At 42.9% G+C, this 20,561-nt stretch overlaps 1 protein-coding gene across 3 annotated transcripts in view; it reads right to left on the reverse strand.

The window, feature by feature from the left end:
• LOC126652911 (unconventional myosin-X-like) overlaps positions 1-20,561 on the reverse strand; it is a 91,118-nt gene that overhangs the window by 21,349 nt on the left and 49,208 nt on the right. For all 3 annotated transcript variants that reach the window (XM_050340136.1, XM_050340137.1, XM_050340138.1), the window contains 7 exons: positions 20,272-20,396; positions 19,364-19,478; positions 13,480-13,586; positions 8,956-9,261; positions 4,461-4,500; positions 2,197-2,988; positions 63-186 (listed from right to left, as the gene is read on the reverse strand). In XM_050340136.1, the coding sequence (XP_050196093.1) occupies positions 63-186; positions 2,197-2,988; positions 4,461-4,500; positions 8,956-9,261; positions 13,480-13,586; positions 19,364-19,478; positions 20,272-20,396 (1,609 nt within the window). The remainder of the gene's footprint in view (positions 1-62; positions 187-2,196; positions 2,989-4,460; positions 4,501-8,955; positions 9,262-13,479; positions 13,587-19,363; positions 19,479-20,271; positions 20,397-20,561) is intronic.

Genomic DNA, 20,561 nt, shown 5'->3' on the forward strand with positions numbered 1-20,561 from the left:
AGGGGAAAGTAGGTTTCTTGGATTCCATCCATCCGTGATTTTGGTAAAATAAATAGACTTACCTTTCATGTAGAGATAACTGTGAAAATAGGGTGGTCCTGAGCCATTGAAGATAGTGACTCGTCCATTACAAAACTCTTCATCTGTATCGATGTAAACATCCACTTCTTCTTCGCTCTCCAGAAACTAAAAGAAAAAGAAGAAATACAGGCTACTTGGGTTCTCCTGGTCACAGGAGGACTGGAGGAAATTAACAAGGTTAAAGAAGTCACATATACAGAAGGTGCAAAACTACACACAGTCCCTTTGCAAAACGCAATACGGTAAAACTAGAGGCTTGACAGCTTATCCATTAATGCCTAAAGCAAGAGCATGGAATTTTCATAACTGAAAAGAGAGCAGTGGACACGGTTAGAAAACTCCAGCTACCTGCAGTAACAAAGCCTCCTGTTTCAAGGTAGAACCCATCTTGCAAAATCTAATTTAATGGGATTAAGAGAATTTTTCATTTTGGAGAAGTTTTCTGATTTTTCTGGCAGAAAGGCCACACCACCAGACAAGATGGAACACTTGATTTAACCCCAGCAAGGAAATTACTTCTTTTGGGTTCATTATGAAAAAAAGCACAGTCCAGGATAACTGAACCCTAAAAACACAGATGTGAATTAATGAAATAATAGTACTGAATTTAGTCATCTCTGTTCTCCAACTAGATAATGGCCCTCAGTCATAAGAAAGTACTTCACATTATGAAATCCTAAACTGCTCTATCATTTCCTTTACCTTAAATACAGCTTCCTTTGATTGGCTTTATTAATTTAATACTAATGAAGGTTGCTCCTCAGACCTCTTCCTTCCTCAAATGCATGTTGCTTATTTTCGTTTTCCCTTCTGTTGTCTCCCTGTGACCCCTCTGTGCTCCTCTTTTTCCTCATCCCTATTCCACTCATTCATTCTCTCTCTCCCTTACCATTAAGTTTCAAAAATCAGGTATTCTCAGATCAGCAGCTACTGATGGGAGTCCACTCAGCTGTGGTTTTCTCTTCCTATGGCTCACGCTATGACAAAATATCAACCGGATTCTTCATGAGCCTTACTCACTGATGAACTCAATAAAACCCTTCACTTCTATTTACATTTTAAGAAGAATGGTAGAAACCAGCCTAGGCTGTGACAGAATGATTCATGGCTTGAAGATTACCTGACAGTGATCTGTGAGTACCTGCCCACAGAGAAGGTACCTTTACTCAAGTAGATCACATCATAAAAAATTCTGATGGCTGGCAGCTGACATTAGGGAAATGCAAACAGGAAAAATCACACCACTTTTTAAGAAAGGTCACAATCTGTCATTGCAAAAGCATACCGAAGGAAGTAAATTGAATTCTAAAAAACCCCAAAAATCAATCAATCATTTTCAAAAAGATATTTTGTAGTTCAAGTATCTCTTCTTGGGGACATCATTTATCGGAATTATTTTTGTGGCTGTCATTGCTTCACACCTGAACTCGTCAAAATCTTATGTGGCCTTATCTGACATCCTGTTCTGCAAGGGGATTTATCATTGCATTATTGAGCAGTTAGCCTGAGGGCACTCAGGAAGTCCAGAGTCACTGTGGGGTCTAAGATGAGATGCTTCAAGTGCAAGGCTAATAGCACAGCTTCACTACCCTGTCTTGGTTATGTGCACTGGGACCCAGCCTGGATGAGCACAGTAATTTCTTCTAGCCTTAGAATAGTTTAAGTTGTACACAGCAGCTGAGAATAAACTCTTGACTGTGAATAGAACTAGAACAAGGGAAGTTTTTGTGATGGAGACAAACCACAACCTTATCACTGCCTACTGGAAGCTTAGGCCCCTTCTGTGAAATCTCTCTAAGGTAGAATATAGACCTACAGGACTGTCTGCTTTCATTCTTTCTAAAGAATATTATATTAACATATGGTGATGCAAACAATCTAAAATAGGTACATGTGTGCTAGCTTGTGCACCAGGAGATACCAGACAATCACAAGCCTTCTGGCCTTTAGCCTATGACTCTTCCCTTTTTTTCCAGCTGATGATTGATGTAAGATACGAGTTATATATTAGTAACAATATACAGAACAAGCATGCATACAGTAAGAAGGCAAGGATGTTATAAATATCAACAAATTCACAATAATGTCCAGAAAGGGGAAGGAAGGGATTCTCACCGAGTCCAGGCTGCCACGGTTGGAGTCTAGGCTGGTACCGTGGGAGTGCCTCAGACCCTCCTCACCGTTCAGGGGCTCAGCTGAGGCATTAACTGCATCTCCATAGCCATCAAACTCCTCATGGTCATAGTCAGACTCTACATCTGTGGGAGAAGTGTAAATTGGCTCTCCTGCGTCTCCACTGTTACTCCTCTGCCTATCTGAGACAGTGCTGTAAATGCTTTCTGCTGGGTCAGATAAGGCTCTCTGCTCCTTGGGGCTAGTGGTTCTTTCCACAGGTTGTTTGAGAGCAGGGACAACCTCTCCCACTTCCCTCTGGACAAGTGAAAGGCTTGTGTCAGCAACTTCCTTTGAGTAGTTATCGTTGTTTCTTGTGCCATGCTGATTCAAGACCACCAAACTGGAAGGTGGTCGTCCCTCGTCATCAGCATGAAAACCCTCATCCACTTCTTCTTCAGCCAGTGGTGCCACCAAGCTGCAGTCAATGTTGAGTGTCCCCTCACTAGAAAGTGAGCGCTCTAAGTTCTGCACACTTTCATCCAGATTGCCAAAATCCAGCAGCTCCAAGAACTCCTGGGCAACCCTTGATGCCTCTTTTTCCAGCCTCTGGATCTCTTCTTCTCGCTGCCGATTTATTTCATTCCTGGCGTCTTCACAGATGACAGACATGTGATCTTCTTTCTGTTGCTGCAACTTCTCAATCTCCTTCTCCAATCTTAAGATCTCCTCCATTTGACGTCTCTCTTCTTCTTGCAGGGGAATCTCCACCTCTTCAGTCTTTACTGTTTCCACCTTAAAGAATTTATAACAGTGTTAAAGCAGTTTCTTCAACTTATATGTGTTCCTTGCCTGGACCTTTCATTCTTCCTGTCTCCTGTGCTTGTCTTATACTTACCACCTGCAAAAAGATGACTCCAAGCATCCTGCAAATCATTCATGGTGTAAAAGCTAAAGGTATAACTACTGGATCTTCAGGTACCTCCTTTTTTCCCAGCAGTCTATTTCCTTTCTGAATCATACAGAGAAGCTCACTGGGATCAGAGAAATTTTAGAAGAGCCTCTCTCTGTCTGCTGCTCATCTTAGAGCCCTTTGTACACTGCAATTTGGATAAAAGCAGTTTGAAAGTCTGTTCTCTCTTTCTGAACTAACTCACACACATACCCACATATAGGACAAAGCAACTATATATGAATACATACATGCATAGACTGTTTAGGAGATGAAGATTTCCCAGAAATTCATTAAAAGATCTGGAAATCTCACTGATTCCTGATTTAGGGGTCTGACCATCAGAATCTAGGGCTGGAAGGGATATTTGCAATGAAGCAGGACTGTATCCACTCCAACCCCACCCCACCAAAACTCCACCTAGAATTCCTTGGCATTCTTTAGCATCACTGGATGAATGATGCCTGGCTGCTGAGGACTCAGTCTTTATTCTATTCTTCACGCTGAAGTAACAGGAAATTTCTAGCAGATACACAATAATTAGAAGACAGTGGTAACTTTCAATGATGTTTAGCTATAAGATAAAGCCATCACTCCCCACCACAGAGGCTGCTGAAATCATACACACATAAGACAAAACATACACACAAAAAAAAGCAAAAATAAATTCCGAAAGGATTTCTTGTACTTCCTGATAGGACTATGGCAATGCAGTCAATTGGCCAGTTTTCTTTAGTTACCTTGTTGCTTATTCTCTACTTGACTCTTACTTGTGGATGAATGCATTTCTATACTCTGTCATCTCTCCTAAACAAATAGAAACTGGGAAACAAGTGGTTTGAGAAAAGAATACACAGCTATTTTCACACACCTCGGAGTAGTGGTCTGCTCTTTCACATGTCAAGTACCAACAATGAGATCAATAGTGAGGAGTTTATTTTAGCCATGGCAGCAGCAGGTTGCACTGTCATTTTGGCTGTTACAGGCACAATCCAGCAAACCAGACTGTGTCACACTGTAACACATTACAAGGTCATCTAATAAGCTCAAGCAGTAGATATAAAAAAGGATGCTTCATGTTCAATATAGAAATTTTCAAACAGAACCTTTGCAACATGACCCTTGAGAAAAGCCCTACCTTATTAACTCTATGCACCTCTTCCAAAGCCAAACACTTGCGGGTTTCAAGTAAATAAAGCCCATTTTTAAAGTAGTATTGCTGCAATAACAGTATTGGCTCCAGGCAAAGTGTAGGCAACAAAGGACCCTTCACAGATACTCAGGAGAACACAAGTGAAAGGAGTAACAAACTTACCTGGGCCACCTGGAGTAGTGCATTCAGTTGCTCCTTTTCTCTGACAAAAAAGAAGACATGACAGTCAGAGACAGACCCAGTTATCCTGCATGAGGCTTTCAGAATTACATGGACACATCATCCCTCCATGGAAAAGGTTAAAATGAGGTACCTGCTGTAAGACTGATTTAAAAGCTTTTGCAATTTAGGAAAAATCCAATTCTCTGTGGTTGGCATGACCTTTGTGGATACAACAGATTTTCCCCACGCACTTAACTTTCAGATCAATTAGGAAATTGGATTAGTTGGAACACACTAGGAAGGACATTGGAAACAGTGACAGGAAGACAAATGAGATCCATGATAAATGTAAACAGAATCTTCTGAAGTACTAAAAGTCTTTGAATATTGAGATTGTAAGTGTGTAATTGACAGATATGAGGAAACTGTTTGATTTTTAAAACATAACAGAATTTTTGCAGTATCAGCACTGAACTCGTGTTTTGTTTTTACTGTATTAAAGCCCCAGCTTGCACAACTTCTCAGTGACATGCAAAACCTAGTTTACTAATGAAGATTGTAAGAGTCAGGGTTTCATAGTAAACATGAGTAGAGGGAAAAAACCCATCCCACGGTGTTGCATCTCCACCCAAATCAAAAAGGTTGTACTCCAAGGGAAAGCTGCCACTGTGGCCATTTTCTCCAGAGTGAGTACATTACATGCAACTGAACTAACAGACAGACAAATGCCAGGGTCATGCTTAGGGAGCACGAATAGGATGTGTCTGGATGGAAGAAAGTTACCACCTGGCAGTGGTAACTTTCAGATCTATAATTCAACCCCAGGGAGAACAGTAGGGCAGTGATATTTATTTCCCAGGCCTTGCAGTTTTTCCCAGCCAAATTTTAAACTGCAGCTGCAAGTCACAAAGTCCTTAAAGCTCTCAGTCTTGAGCCTGCTCACTGAAAAAACTCCAGGAAACATTTCTAAATCAAAACTGACTTAAGTGAGATCCAGAGGGCTCCAACTCTACTGAAGGATCCTCAACAGTCATCGTGAGTTAAACAACTGCCTTAAAGGATAACAGGGCTCAGGAAGCACAACTATTTTAAAACAAATTAGGAACACCACCTACAATCTACATACTAATTCCTGCAAATGTTCCTCACATATTTTAAACCTCTGATATTTCATGCTGCTTTCTAGTCATCTCCAACTGATCTTCCTGAAATGTGATATCCAAAACCAGGGACAGTACTTCAACTGAAGCCTTACCAGTCCCAAGTGATACAGAAGAATCACCTCCACATCTCACAGAAAGAATCCAATTCATATACAGCATTTGCTTTCTCCTCTCACACAGCATGACACCGGTGACATACTCAATTTAGTCTCCAGACCTTCTTGCTGATGTTGAAGTAAGTATTCCTCCTCTTCTTCCTGTGTATTTAATTATTCCTAACTGTAGACCTGTATATGTCTGTACTGAAGGTTAACCTCTTCTCTAGATCCTTTCTTTAACTTGCCAAAATTACCTGAATTGTAATCCTGGTTAGCTATATACCTACAGCCACTCAGCAGATGGTTTTATCTGCTAATTTAATAAGGATATTTGTATTTTCTCATCCAAATTCTTAAGAAAACAAGTACCACATCCAGCACAGATCATGGATGAATTCCACTCAAGTGTTCTCTCCTAAATAACAAAAAGCTACTACTGTTCATTAATTAAAATGCAATAATACAATGTAGTAAAAATACAAATCCTAATCTTGCTTCATGTACTTTTTTTCCAAAACACATTCCTTTCAGTGTCTTAAAATATTGCAATAATATCAAAGCCCTTATCTAACCTCTATCTACCAAAGTCAAGTTACCTACCCTCTATGGTTTCTCCCTGTCCACAAGGCATGCCATAAGGTACCACAGAAGGAAACAGGCAACTTTAATGCTGTTTGTTCTTCAGAAATCCACACTGGCTCTTGACTCCTTTATCAAGCATTTACGACTGTTTGATTATTTGTTTCCCTATCTTCCTGAAATTGAGGTTAGCCTGACTGGTCCACAATTCTCCCATTCTTCCTTTTACAATTTTAAAATGTTTGGAATTTTCCATTTTTATGGAAATGTCTGTTGCTACCCACATAGGAGGACAAAGAGAACGGCTACTGTTCTGAACTGCTTTAGCTAGTTCTCAGAGTACCCAAACATTATTTTCACCAAGTCCCAATTCCTTCTTTGTAAAAATTTGACTTATCTGAGCATTTTCTAACCTTTTATTTCCAAGTCATGTTGTGAATTGTGGCACATGTTTGTTAATTGTATTTATTTTTCAACAGTTAAGCTTTTGGAGAAGATAAAAATAGCATCAAATACCTCAGCTATCTCCACAATTTTTTTTGTTCCTGTTAACTGTAAACCAAATTACTCCATGTCTCCCCTTTGCAAGCAGTGTATGCACAATAACTGCATGCCAACTTTTAGTTCATTCTATCTCAAGCTGCATTTAAGTCCTTCTGATTTTGTCTCTACATGTGCGTTGGGCTTTTTTTGCTTGTTCCCAGTAGATTAGCTGATCTGCAATTTCTGTGGACTTCTACCTCATTTTTAGGTTAAATGGAAGTTCAGGATTTAGCCAAGTTGGTCTGCTAGTACCTTTTTGGTTACTCACTCTGATGCCTTTTGACATTAATTAGAAAATGAAAGCAAAATGAGGAGTTCACCCGATTTCTAGAAACATTGACACCTTGGATCCTATGATGCTGGGATGAACACATCTTTCATGGGCTGGGAACTAAAGGGTAAAAACACTATAATCAATAAGCTAGATAGGTTCTTCTTTCATCACAGAATCATACAATATGCTGAGCTGGAAGGGACTGATCAAGATCACTGAGTCCAACTCCTGGCCCTGCAAAGGACACCCCAAGAATCACACCATGTGCCTGAGAGCATTGTCTAAACGCTTCTTGAACTCAGACAGGCTTGGTGCTATGACCACTTCCCTGGGAAGCCTGTTACAGTGATCAACCACCCTCTGGCTGAAAAACTTCCTCCTGATATCCAAAATAAACCTCCCCCAACTCAGCTTCATGCCATTTCCCTGAGTGCTGTCACTGTCACAAGAGTGAAGAGATCTGTACCTGCTTATCTGCTTCCCCTTACGAGGATGCTGAAGACTGCAGTGAGGTCTCCTTGTCTCCTCCAGGCTGAACAGACCAAGTGACCTCAGCTGCTCCTCATACAGCTTCTCCTCCAGACTCCTGAGCAAGGGTGGCCTCCTTTGGTTGCTCTATGATGGCTTAAGGTCTTTTTTATACTGTGGTGCCCCAAACTGCACACAGTACTCAAGGTGAGGCCACACCCTACCCAGGTACAGACAAGCTCTACCTAGGACAATAAGGACATCAGACCTGAGAGAGCATCTGTAGCATTTGATACCTGCAAACTACTTACTGACATTCTGAACTTGCCCAGCTTCGTGTTGCTGATGAGAATACTGTTGAAAATTGAACAAAAATGGAGCCTTCAATGTTTTTCAACTAATTCCTTGACCATCGCTGGTATCATTAACTCCATGTCTTATCCCAGTGGATACCCTACTGTCTCCACAGGAACTGCAGGCTATCTCTTTTCCTTGCAGCATGCCTCTAACTGTAGAATTTTCTGATGCTTGCCACACAATCTGATAAGATCCAACTTTGGGACAAGTAAGTAACAAAAGCTTAGAAGAAATGTAGACAACTAGTCAGGAAAAACAAAGTATCACATGATTATTTTTTGAAATTTATATCATAATCTTGTAGTTAAAGTTTTATGCTTCCTAAAAAAAATATTATCAAGGGACACATCCAGTTTGGATAGTAGGATAGATAGGAGGTAGGTAACCACATACTGAACAGTAAATGATGCGTGAGGTGCAGGATTCTCATTAGGTGTACTGTCACTGCCCACAGATTGCCTCTTTTTGTCACATTAGCTTTTCCTTTACCTTTCCTGATCTCTTGATATATCCATATCCCTGATGAGAAATAGCATGTGTATGCTCTTGAGTGTAGCAACTGCAGTAGCATGGGTATGCTGTACAACTTGCCCTCTGATCCTGTTACACCAAGACTTACAATACTGGTACCTTCTCACACTGCTAATCCCTTCAGATTTTGGAAGACTGCATAAAACTTCCTTCACTGCTGCAAAGGCAACAAGAGAATTACGCATCTCTGCCCAATCAGTGAATCTGCCTCCTGTATGTACACTTCAAAGAAAAAAAACACTAAACAGAAGTAAAAATACACCAGATTTAGCTTTCCTAAAGGAAGCAGGACACTCCTTTTCCATGCTGCTTTTCTATTCTATGCTGGCTGCAGGCCACCACAATTCTGCCTGCTGGCACTGGGACACTGTCTCACGCAACTGCTATCCCAGTGTTACCACCACGCCGGTGCCCAAGACTGGCTTTGACACTTCAGCAGCTTTAGAGCCAGGGAACTATGAGTGTAAGATACCATCCTGTACCTTTCCTTCACCTCTTCCTCTTCCTGTTTCCTCCTACGCTCCTCCTCTTCTTGCCATTGTCTTTCCTCTTCCTCTCTTCTGATCTGTTCTTCCTCCTCTAGCCTCCTTCTCTCCTCCGCTTCCTGCTTCCGCCTGAGTTCCTGCTGCAGCAGGTGCTGGTAGAGGCTGCGGGCCAGGCGGCCGCGCCAGTGCTTCTGCAAGGTGACCGCAGAGGCCTTCAGTCGCAGCAGGCTCTTCTTCCAGAAGTACGCTCGGTAGTTCTTTTGGATTATAACGACACTGGCTAGCACCTTCTGATACTTCTTCCTAAAAACAGAAGCAGACACTTAATGCGCCACGAAGTCATACATGCTCTGCGCTTCTCATGCCCTTATCCACTCACCACATCCACAGAAAAATTATTTGGGGAAGAAAACTGTTTGGAAATGACACAATTTCTGTTCCTCTACTGCCACTGCCTGTAAATCATATTTGCCTCACTGCTGTCCCTCTTACATCTACCACTCGTTTGCTTCAGTGGGCACCTATTTTTGTGAAGACTCTCAGAGGATGAGGGACAGGTTATTTGGCACATGAAAAGGGAAGGTCCTCTGACCCAAAGTCTCCTTGCATTGCACATACACACATTCGCTGTGCAATTAACATAATAATTCACTGTGGATTTAGTATAATAAAACCAAATTTATTGTAATAAAATACAAATGACCTGACTATATGAAAACAAAATCCCATATTGCCCCATCTTCTAAGTGGGTAAACACAAATCACTCCAGGAAAAGCAAAAAGGGTGCAAAAAAAGAACTGGTCACATTAATTTTATATTGTTTGTTTATATTGTTTATATTTATACATTGATACTACAATATTGACTGTTGAATGTAACATTTTAATAGGTTCACATAAACAAATACTTCTATTGCACAACATTTTGCTTAAACAAGAATCATAGAATATCCTGAGTTAGAAGGGACTCACAAGGATCATCAAATGATCTGAAAATCAACTTTGCAGCACTCTAAAACATGATAGGGATGATAGGGCCCCAAAACACAAGAATCATAATTCCCTATTTCTCTGCATTACAATTTTTATCAAGGACCTAAAAAAAGTTCCTGGTAGAAGTTTGTACAAACCGAGCAAATCACAAAAGTTATTAGCACACAGTAATCTGGATCAATTTGTAAGCCAGATCCAAGCAAACATTAAACAACCCAAAAGAGCCAACCATAAGGTCTTGTATTGAAGAATCAAAGGCTGAACACACCTGATCTCCAACTATGCTGGGAACCAGCAAGTCAAAAACGGAATTTTAGGCCAATGATCATCGAGTGAAGGCAAACTCTCATCACAATGCTACAGAAAAAAATACTACTACACTGTTGCTTTTATCCTTTTATTCTGTATTAGCACCCCCATTCCAAGAACAATGTTAGACCCTCAAGTGATTTCTGAGGAAGCAGGACTGGAACCAGAAATTCAGCCTTATAGAATGAGAATAACTTGTCTTAAGAAATAGAAAAGGCTAAGGAAAGGTTTGATACCAGGCAAAGTACCACATTTCTGGGTGGCATTTCTATTTTTCTAACAGGAGACACAACAAGATTTAACCAATTTGAAGCCGACAACTACTAAGGCTGAAAATAAGTGGGCATTTTTTACAGTAATTTAATATATTTCGACACCTTAATAACTTGTCGTAGAGAAAATCATTGGCACTATTCAAATCAAACCCTTCTTTAATCCAAATCAGAAATTGTAGAGGGAAATTCTATGGGGTTGCTACACAGGATCTTAGGCCAACAGGCCACAGTAATCCTGTGAGGTCTTATAATCCTAGAAAGCACACTGGAAATATCACAGTATTCTCACATATCCTTCCCACGGACCTTCTCCAACACCCTGAGGAAAACATATCTCAAAATCCCTGTCCTGGCTATCAAATTCCCTTCAAATCACAACAGGGACCCATGCTGACAGTTTGCCACCTCCCTGCACATCAGACACATCAGCCCAGTCAAGAAAATCAGGAGAGGGATGCTAATAGCAGTAGTGTGCAGAGGTCACACTCTTTTTTGTAAGTATTAAGTCAAAGGGAAGAGGTGATAAGAAGTAGGAGGTTTTAGATTAATTGCTCCTGAGCTGCAGTCCCCTCGCTCCTGCTCGCTGTGTCCTCCCTGTGTCCTGCACATGGGGTGTGAACAGCTGCACGTGCACTCTTTGCCAAGGCAGATATAAGTGCATCAAAAAGGGTGCTCTGACTTTTACAAAATGCATCTGCCAGAAACTCTCTCAAGCGCAACATGTGCCAAGCCCTGCCCAGCTACAAGCCAGCTCTGCCTGCTAATCTGCCAGGCTGAAGTGCCCCCTCATTCCTCATGACCACAGCCAAGCTTGCAGACGCCCTTCAGCTGGAACTGCTACACACAGGCTGTGAACTTCATTCCCCTTGTTCAGCCTTCCATTCACTCTCTTGCAGTGGCCAAAGAAATTCGACCGGTGGCCCATGCCGAGAGCTTGGGAGACATCCTGACCATGTATCACACAAGAGAACACGGGGTGGCTGCAAGGCTCCAACGCTGTATTTGAAATTTAGTTAATTATTCTGTTAATGATCTGTAACTGGCAGTTATGCCTCCAAGGACTAGAGAACATAGTGCTTTAGAGCAATTTGTTACTGTATTCTTCCCCTAATCAATATAGTCCTGCAAAAGCCAGGGACACAGCCCAATTTGTACATGGATCCTGCATTATGTGTATTTTGGCTGGTGAAGCCGTTACCTACCTGCATCTCAGAGCTCCACAGAGTAGTTACATAAAAATAGGGTCATTTCAATTGGCTCGATTTCCTTATGTTACATTTTAGTTACCAGTCAGAGACACTAGGCTGCAGGGTACGTGAGCAAAGAAAACCTGGTTCTCCAGGCTCACAGAACAAGTTCACAAAGGGGGAGAAACCAGTAGAATCCTTCTTTTGCCAATCTACTTTGCATGAGACCAAATGAATTTAAATACACTTATACTTGCAAAACTAACAGAAATGGTATCAAGCTTAAGGCAGCACTCACTGGTACTCCTGATCTCTGCCCAGACCATTCAGCACTTGCCCAGATGAACTCCTGCCTGCTGGACTTATTTTCAACACAGATGCAGTGCAACTGGAAACTCTTCACAGAAAGAATTAGAGAAGAGGACTGGAAAACCTTTGTTCACACTCCCTGCTCTTCTCCCCTGCAAAGTCCAGTTACCTCCAGACGCTTATGAGATTTCCACTCTGGCTGCAGAAGCACAGTTTGTTCTTAAAGATGAGACTCAGAAGGGCAACATGTGGGACAAGGAATTCAGATCTGTGGAGGCTGAAGGACCACAAGATTTCTAACCAGGAGGAACACTGCTGCCACACAGCCTTCTATCACAGCCCTGCAGGGCAGCAGCCTCCTTACCAGGAACTCAGAAAAGCAGTAATCCAGTATGACTGCAGTGATGTTTCCCAGAAAATCAATTTTCCTGTGCTAATCCCTACCCTTCTCTCCAAATGCTAGACACAGAGTAAAACAGAGCAGAGGCCCTGACACAAAGAATTTGCAGTCTCATGTACAAACAACAGAGCTAGCTCATTTGTCTTCCTAGAGGGAAATAAATAAATGAATAAAAGGTCCAGAGATCAAATGTGTATTCTGCTGATATTCCACATTGGCAAGGCAGGGTACAACGCTTGCACACATTTCCCAATGCAAAATGAGCTACCTGGTGCAACTAGAGCTGTAAGAAAGAGTGCCTGCTGAAAACAGCTCTGCTGGCCAGGGATTTCACCTCCTCACACCCCTGACTGACAGGTGCCTGGAGCAGAGACCAGCCAGGAAAGAGCATCTTGCTGGGATTAAGTGTGCATGCCACAGCCATTAAGGAGTCAGCTGTTACACTGACTTCGAGGGGCAGAGGAGGGGCGGTTTGTCTCTAGCTTGTTCTCCAAAACCTTCTCTGGTCAGGTGCAAAAGGGAGCGGCAAGAGGAGATTACTGTTGCAGAGCTGGCCAAAAACCAATTCTGAAGAGTTAATTAAAAGGAGAGGGAGATCACGAGGCAAACAGGCAGGGCGAGGAAAGAGGGTGAGCAAAGGCAGAGCTGCAAGTGTGGAAGAAGCAATTTGCAGGGGGAGCAGAAAACAGAGTTGACAGGCACAAGGAAAAGGAGAGGACCCAAAGAGTAGGTGGGGCCCAGCCAGGAGAGCCCTGAAGGCAAGGAAAAGGTGTCATCAGAGGCAAGCAATGTGTACAGAGGTCCCCGAGGAGCTTGCTGAGCAGCGTTGAGGGAGGGTGTAAGCGTGCACAGAATGTAAAGAGGTGCCAAAGGTGCAGGAAGGTTTCAGCAGAGCTAGTGCTGGCAGAGAGGGCACATCCTGCACCTCTCCCTTAGAATACAGGAGGGGAAGACGGGATGGATGCTAGGGGACTAGAGAGCAAAGCAGGGGGTCAGGGCAACCCAGGCACGCAAGCACAGGGATGGTGGGGCAGCCCCCAGCACTGACCTTGCCATGTAGCCCAAGACGTGGGCCCGGATGACTATAGCTGCTTTCCTCAACTCCTCTTCCCGATCCTTCTCCAGCTTCTGCTCAAGAGCTTCCTTCAGGAAAACCTGACGCCACGGGGAGGAGTTTCAGTAAACACAAAGAGAGGAAAGAAGTCAGTCCCCGGGAGAGCCGGGAGGTTTCATCCCCGGGTGAGCGGCGCGGAGAGCGCTCCGTGCCCGGGCGGCCCCCGCGCCTGCCCCGGCGCTGCCCCGCGGCGCCCGCACTCCGAGCGCCGGGGAAAAGTTTTGCAGCGGCAGGAGCCAAACTCCGTGCCCAACCCCCGCCTCCCTCACTCTGTGGTCAAGACTTAAAAGAGAGAGAGAGAGAGGGAGGGAGCAGAGGAAGGAGAGAAAGAGGAGGGAGGAGTAGAGCCCGTGCTTGCGCCTGTGATTAACTCTTTCTCAGCTGACAGCTTTCCCTGCACAATCCGGTACCGCCCTGCAGCAGGCACTGGGACCTACTTGGGAGATTACATATTTTGCAAAGAAACTCCTCTGCGTATCAAGGAAAAGGAGGAACATTTATATTTCTGGACTCCAGGAAGCAACCTTAACAGCAAGTTTAATAATGGAAGGCAGTCTGAAAGCCAAAAGCCCAGTCGAGGTGCAAAGCTATGTGTTCTTTCAGCCCGCCGGGGCTGGAGCCCTCCACCAACCTCCAGAAACTCTGGGGTGTAGATGCTTCCGTGCTGAAGAGGTTCAGCAGTGCAGCATGCACGAGGGGCAACTGAGCTTTGACAGGACAAGTCTCCAAATATTACTTTTGCACTTCAATGTCCAGTATTTTAATTCTCAAGCATCTTCCATCAACTGTATTTCAAACCTCTGCTCGGTGCAAAATGCTTGTGAAAGACAAAAAGGCTACTTACAGACAAAAGAACTGAGATACAAGCAAGATAAGGCCATCTTTACAGGAATTGTACTGACATATCTCAGGAATGTTAAAGCAGCTGGCTTGCATTAGGTTAGCACAGGGTCCAGCACAAACTCCTGAAATAAATGCATTGCTTTAGGAGATGGACTGCAGCCTGCATGGAGCTCCACGTTCCTGTGGGTACACTGCTAGCACTACCTAGCCTAGAATAAGCTGGCTAAGGTATGTCCATACAAGCTGCAGTCACAGCAGCAATTGCCATATGGTCGAGCTCTTGTGACCTGCTGCCTGGCACTGGCTAAATCACTTCCAGGGCCAGCAGCAGAACAGGCTACATTAGGAAAATGCTGTCCCACACGTTAAAGCACTGCCGGGTACACAGGCTGTGAGCTGACACTCCTCAATCTGTAGAACCACACTATCAGTAAAAACTCCTTACAAACGTATTGGATCCATGTGGTTATTGTGAGAGGCCAGAGATTTGAACAGTCATCCAGTCTCAGTGTTCTGTACAAACCCTCCTCCTCCTCCCCACTTACCTCCCCTTATGTCTCTGCATACCTTCCCTTCCATCACTTCTTTTGGCCTCATGCCCTAAGGCTCTTCTTTCCCCTGCAATGACCACTGTGTACTGAAACCTCTCCCTGAGTTAGTACCTATAGCCAGTGGGTTTACTGGACTCAAATTTCTCCTGGGAAGCAGTTTCCATTAAAATGGCCTTAAGAAAGGAACTGTTTTATAATGACTAAGTAACTCTGGGTAGCCTTAAAAGAAGGTTCATTATCAAGGTACTGCCAACCATGAAGCTGGCATCCTTCCCTGCAAGTTGTACATCTACTCCTTCTGTCAACTCAACAACATTTTAAAGACTTCTCTGAGGCAGGGATTGCTCTTTCCATTACATTCCAAAACCAAGCAGCAGTCATCCATTTCAAGAAGGCATCCACCAAAACACTGTCTCAGTCCATTATCTTTGTCAAATTGCAAAAATATTCAGGCCATCAGTATTTCCATAGCAAGCACTGTCTTGCTGGGCCAGGCCAATAAGGAGGAGGAGAAAAACTTCAGGGCATGCAGAGTTCTATGAGATCCAACCCTAATCCTATAGGATTCTAGGATGTATATACACTTGAGAGTGAGGGGTTAATCTCAAATAACATAACAATATCTACTTATAAGCTGTTGGCGTTTTGAAGGTTTGTTTGGCTTTTTTTTAAGACTCCTGTAGATGACAAGGAAGAGTAACAGGCATTCAAGTCCAGAAATATTTTTGATGCCTTGTAGAAATAAACTCGAAGGTGGCCTTTTCTTTGTCACAATTCATAGTCATTTTCTGAAAACACAAGATCCTTTTCATCTGAGGAAGGAATGATTGAACAAAACATACAAAGTTACCTCTATCATACCTATTTGTACTAGACACTGGCCAAGTTTTAAACCACAGTGCAACACCACAGTGTTCCTCACACAACCACAATAATGCCTGCATGCACCATCAGTGTGACAGCAAACATGTTAAGATTTCATATAGATCAGCAGACACTGCATGGGCACCTATGTGTACAAAAGTGGGATCATATGATTCTTGGGGACAACACTGGAAAAGCAGGAAGTGGGTCACTGTGACCTGGATGCCAAACAATGAATGTACAGCAACCTCCTCCTTCAAATAGGCCCTGCAAAACAGCACGATGAAATGTGGAAATTAATGCCTTCAAATAGCAAGAATTACTGTGTTAAACAGCTGTAAGAAATCTGTGTTGTGGCTATGAGCAAGTATGGCAGAAGTTCCAGGTGCGCTGAGGAAAAGGGCATGGAAACTGCTGCTCCATGCCAGCACATGTCCAGTGAAGACAAGGGTACCTTAGCACCACTTCTCTCCTCATCACACTGCTTGTTTGCATCCAAGCCCTCAACTCTGCCATAATATCGGATAAAACCTGCGTTGCATACATTAATACCTCTTATAAACAAATTTGACAATAGCCAGCACAGCAGCTGCTCTATTCTTAATGAAAAACACAAAGATCATCCTGCCCTTCCTCCTCCGTTTCCTTTCCCAAGCTTCACAATCCCCTGCACTAATTCACAGAGTCTTTTCCTTCCTCCTTCAAACAATTGCTAGGGATATAATTATCCTTCCATTCATTTTGCAGGAAGTATTCCCCTTTCTATAAGCCTTGCTCTTCACCCACCCCTTATACTTCTTCCTAGGTTACATCCCCAGTGGTTTGTCACACCTTTTTCAGTAGCTACTCCTGATTCCACGAGCAAGGTTAGTTCTGGGAATCACAACCTGAGTACCCAGAGCTGCACCTGTAGCAGCAAAAGTGGCAGTAAGGCCACACAGGGGACTTCCTTTTCAGGACAATGACCTACGCTACCCCTTAGGTGGTAGCTTCACTTCACCCTTATCTGAAAGCCTCTGGAAAACGTAAGGCTCTTTTCTTCATCAACGCAAGTATTCTATGCCTATGTTACCCAGCCCCAGCTAAAGCATGAATATGGAAAAAACACTCTGTAATCCAAAGCCAAGACACAACAGCTGGATACAGGCAGCAGGGAAGGTACAACCAGGAAGCACCACTGCTCTGCACAGCCTCACCTTGGCATCGGCTTCCCTAGGGGCAGGCTTTCTGGAGGCACTGTCATAAAGCTGAGTTGCAGAGTGGTCTCCATAGGAGCAATGAAGTGGCTTTGCATAGGAAAGAATGCCAAGCAACTCATCTGAAAAATGAAATGGCAAGGCTATGCACCTTGGAATGTCAGCACCTTGAAGTAACCAGGGGCTGGCCAGCCATTCAGCATGGCAGCAAGGGTGGAACATGCCAGGACACCCTTGGAGAGATCTACTCTTTAAATAAATAGAACAGCTACCCTTTACCAGGACACACATCTCTAATTCAAACCATGCCCAATATAAAATAACTTCTACAACCCAACAAGATGGCTCAGCTGCTTCCCAACTCCTGTCAATTTTTCCTTCTCAGGCATAAAGAAATAAAAAAATACAAAGACTGCCATTCTTAATAATTTCTTTCTTCCCACAATATTCCGACCTACAGCAACCAGTGCCCAAAGCAGAGAGACTGCTGTTTACCAACATGCCACATACAGCTCTTCAGCCATCTGTTAGATTATAGAACACAATTGTTAAAAAAATAATGCATTACAGTGCATCCAGTGTTTTGCCAAAATACAAACACGTTTTCTTTGCCACAATGACCACCTATATATTGTTTTTTCAAAATAATTTGTGCAGGTCAAGAACTGAATGAAAACAGATGAACTTGGTCCTTCATGATGCACAATGGGGACTGAAAAGGGATCCTATTGCTGCTAAGGACTCAAAGCAGTCTGGATTTCCTGCTTGTTGTCATTCTGCTGTAGTCCCTGGACTCCAGCTATATAGCTTATTACCTTTTGTACTCCACAAGGTATGTGCATGTGAGCTTGGTCCTCATATGCATTCTCCTGCTGCCCTTGCTGTAGCCCAGCAATCTTCCATCTCTTGTCACGCTAGGAAGAATGTTTGAACTCCATGTTTACCAGCTCTAACCGCTGCTTTCTAAAGCTTTCCAGACACAAGCAGCTCTGCAGCACACACACTCTCCACATAGGCTTTAATACTAAAATGCTAGGAGACTGGCAGTCACCCAAGCAGTGTGGGTTATCTAGGGACAGGAATGACCAAAACGATTCCTGGCTTGCAGGGATCAGTAAGGAGACTCCAGATGCTCAAACCAAAAATGGGGAACACTTCAATTACAGAACAGAAACACAGCGATAAAACCTTCTTTCTTGAGTATCAATGGAGGCATGTGGAGAAAACAACCAACCAACCAAACTTCAGATTAATACATCTCCTTCCCACAACAATGGCCAGTGGTTTCCTTGGTTGTCACATGGAGTTCATAGCTCAGACTACAAACTGGGCTACCACCACTCCCGTAGGAAAGGAAGAAAGATATCTTGCTCTCCAAAAAAAATTATAGTCTATCCACTCATTGAGAAATGACTGCTCAAAGCAACAAATATTGTTATTTGATCTCCTGGACTAATTAAATATGCATGTTCACTAGAAATCACTTCTGGTTTCAGTGTGACCCTGGAAATATTCTGAAGTACTTTTTTGAAGGCTTAAGGGCAAAAAAATGCAAGAAGTTGCTTTGATGGATTACCATCTGCTCTAGATATGGACTGCATACCCTTTATTGAGAAATGCTGTCTACACTGGACACCATCCATCTTGGAATATTCTTTGAAGAATTTACTGGAATATGTGGAAAGTTAGAGACAGTTTCACAGTCCCAGATTTCTATAGCAATATACCTCACAATGCTTACATCTATTTCTCTGTGAAAATCCAGACTATTCCAAGCAAGAGAGAAGTGTTAAGCTTTCACCAAAGTAGAAGCAAAATCTGAATTACGCAAGTGGGCAGAAGCATTTGGATACCTTTTCGTAGAAAATGTATGCTAGCATCTGGGCTCACTGCACAAACCATCACCTGAGCTTCCACAACAGAAAGCTGTCACACATCTGCTGATCTAGCTATTCACAGCTCAGATATATACCAAGCAGCAGCTCACTGCCTCAGGCAAGAATTTTGGTTAGCCAAGCACAGTGAAATACCTGGCACAAGAGGCAAGAGTTAATGGCACACATTACAGTTGCATAAAATGAGACCCATGCTTGTTCTCCTTGAATCCTTAAATTGGATCAGACAGAACAAAATCAATCTGGTGTAGTCAATGAGAAGGAATTTAGACAAAATAAAAAAGTCTTCTATGTCTCTAGGTACATAATATGGGAAATATCTGAGATGCTACAAGTCAATGACATAGGCCAGTGTATTTAAAGGATCACGACTGCATTGTCTTTTCTACTGCCTTGAATCTCACCAGATGCAATTGCCTCCCCTTGCAGCTGGACCAAAGCCATTCCCTGCCCCACACTGATGAAGTACCTTGGTTTTACCCAACTGCCATTCTTTCTTGCTGCTGTCATAGGTCTGAAGAAAACCTGCACATACAGCTTTGCTGTTGTCTGAGAGACTTGTCCCCTTCACAAGCATCTTGTACCTAAGAATGAAACAGAGTCTCATGAGATTACATATGACAGTAACAGCCCCCCTTCCCTCTCTCTCCCCAGTCTTTTAACTCTAATTATCCTCCTCCCATTAGTCCTTCTTCTCTTGGGACCTCCCTTCTTCGTGTTTGCCTTCCAATTTGGAAATTTCCATCCCCTAGCCTTTATCTGTTCCTACCACACTGGCAATTATTGTTGCAGTCCCAGTAAAAAAATACAAACTCAACAGAATTTTTCAGTAAAGAACAACTGTCTTTCTGAAACATGTGCTTTCATCAGACACAAGTTATTTTGTTCAGTATAGGGGTGGCATTTAATGCTCCAAGAGACAAAGGAAGCAATGTTCAACGGTTTCTTCTAGCCTTAAATTTCAAGAAATCCTTTTGATGTGGCTAATTAAAAGAAGTAATCACTTTTTCCAATATTAATCATCAACTATACTGTCCATTAAAATTTTCTCCAGCCACTTAAAGGTTTTAAGCCTAGTATTTTCTTTTTTTCCATATTATGACCAGCTGGGTTTCACAGTATCACACTAACAAATCTGTGGCGAAGATAAAAAAAAAAAAAAGACGACCATCTGGCTATTTTTCCATTCTGCTTATACCCTAAAGGTAAGTCTCCAGAAGGGCTTCCAGCTCAGTCTATGCTATGGGCAATAAAGCCACAGTTAGAAGAACATCCCACAGATGATCCATACCAGAAGCAGCAGATAAAGATGGAACAATCATGTGGAATTATATACCTTGGGGCTGTTACAGCATATGAGACAATGACAGCAATTACCTGCTAAGAAAGTCCTGGAAAAGGCGCCGTATAGGGAAACCCGCTCTTCGAACTTTCACTGTCTCCAGCATCCCTGAGTACCGAAGCTGATTTAGAACCACATCTGGATTAAAGAGATTTGGCGCCTACATAATGATCCAGAATCAGAAACAAATAAGAGAGACAGAGTAAATATTGAGTAAGTCTTCGTATTAACACTCTTGCTGACTTGAACGGTCACTGTTTCTCTAAGCACAGTCACAGGGTGTATATCTGTTTCTCTGTAGAAAGTCAACCCTGCATATTTGGGC

This window comes from Myiozetetes cayanensis, unplaced genomic scaffold, assembly GCF_022539395.1.
Source record: "Myiozetetes cayanensis isolate MyiCay16 unplaced genomic scaffold, myiCay2020 scf9, whole genome shotgun sequence".
NCBI classification, from domain to species: domain Eukaryota; kingdom Metazoa; phylum Chordata; class Aves; order Passeriformes; family Tyrannidae; genus Myiozetetes; species Myiozetetes cayanensis.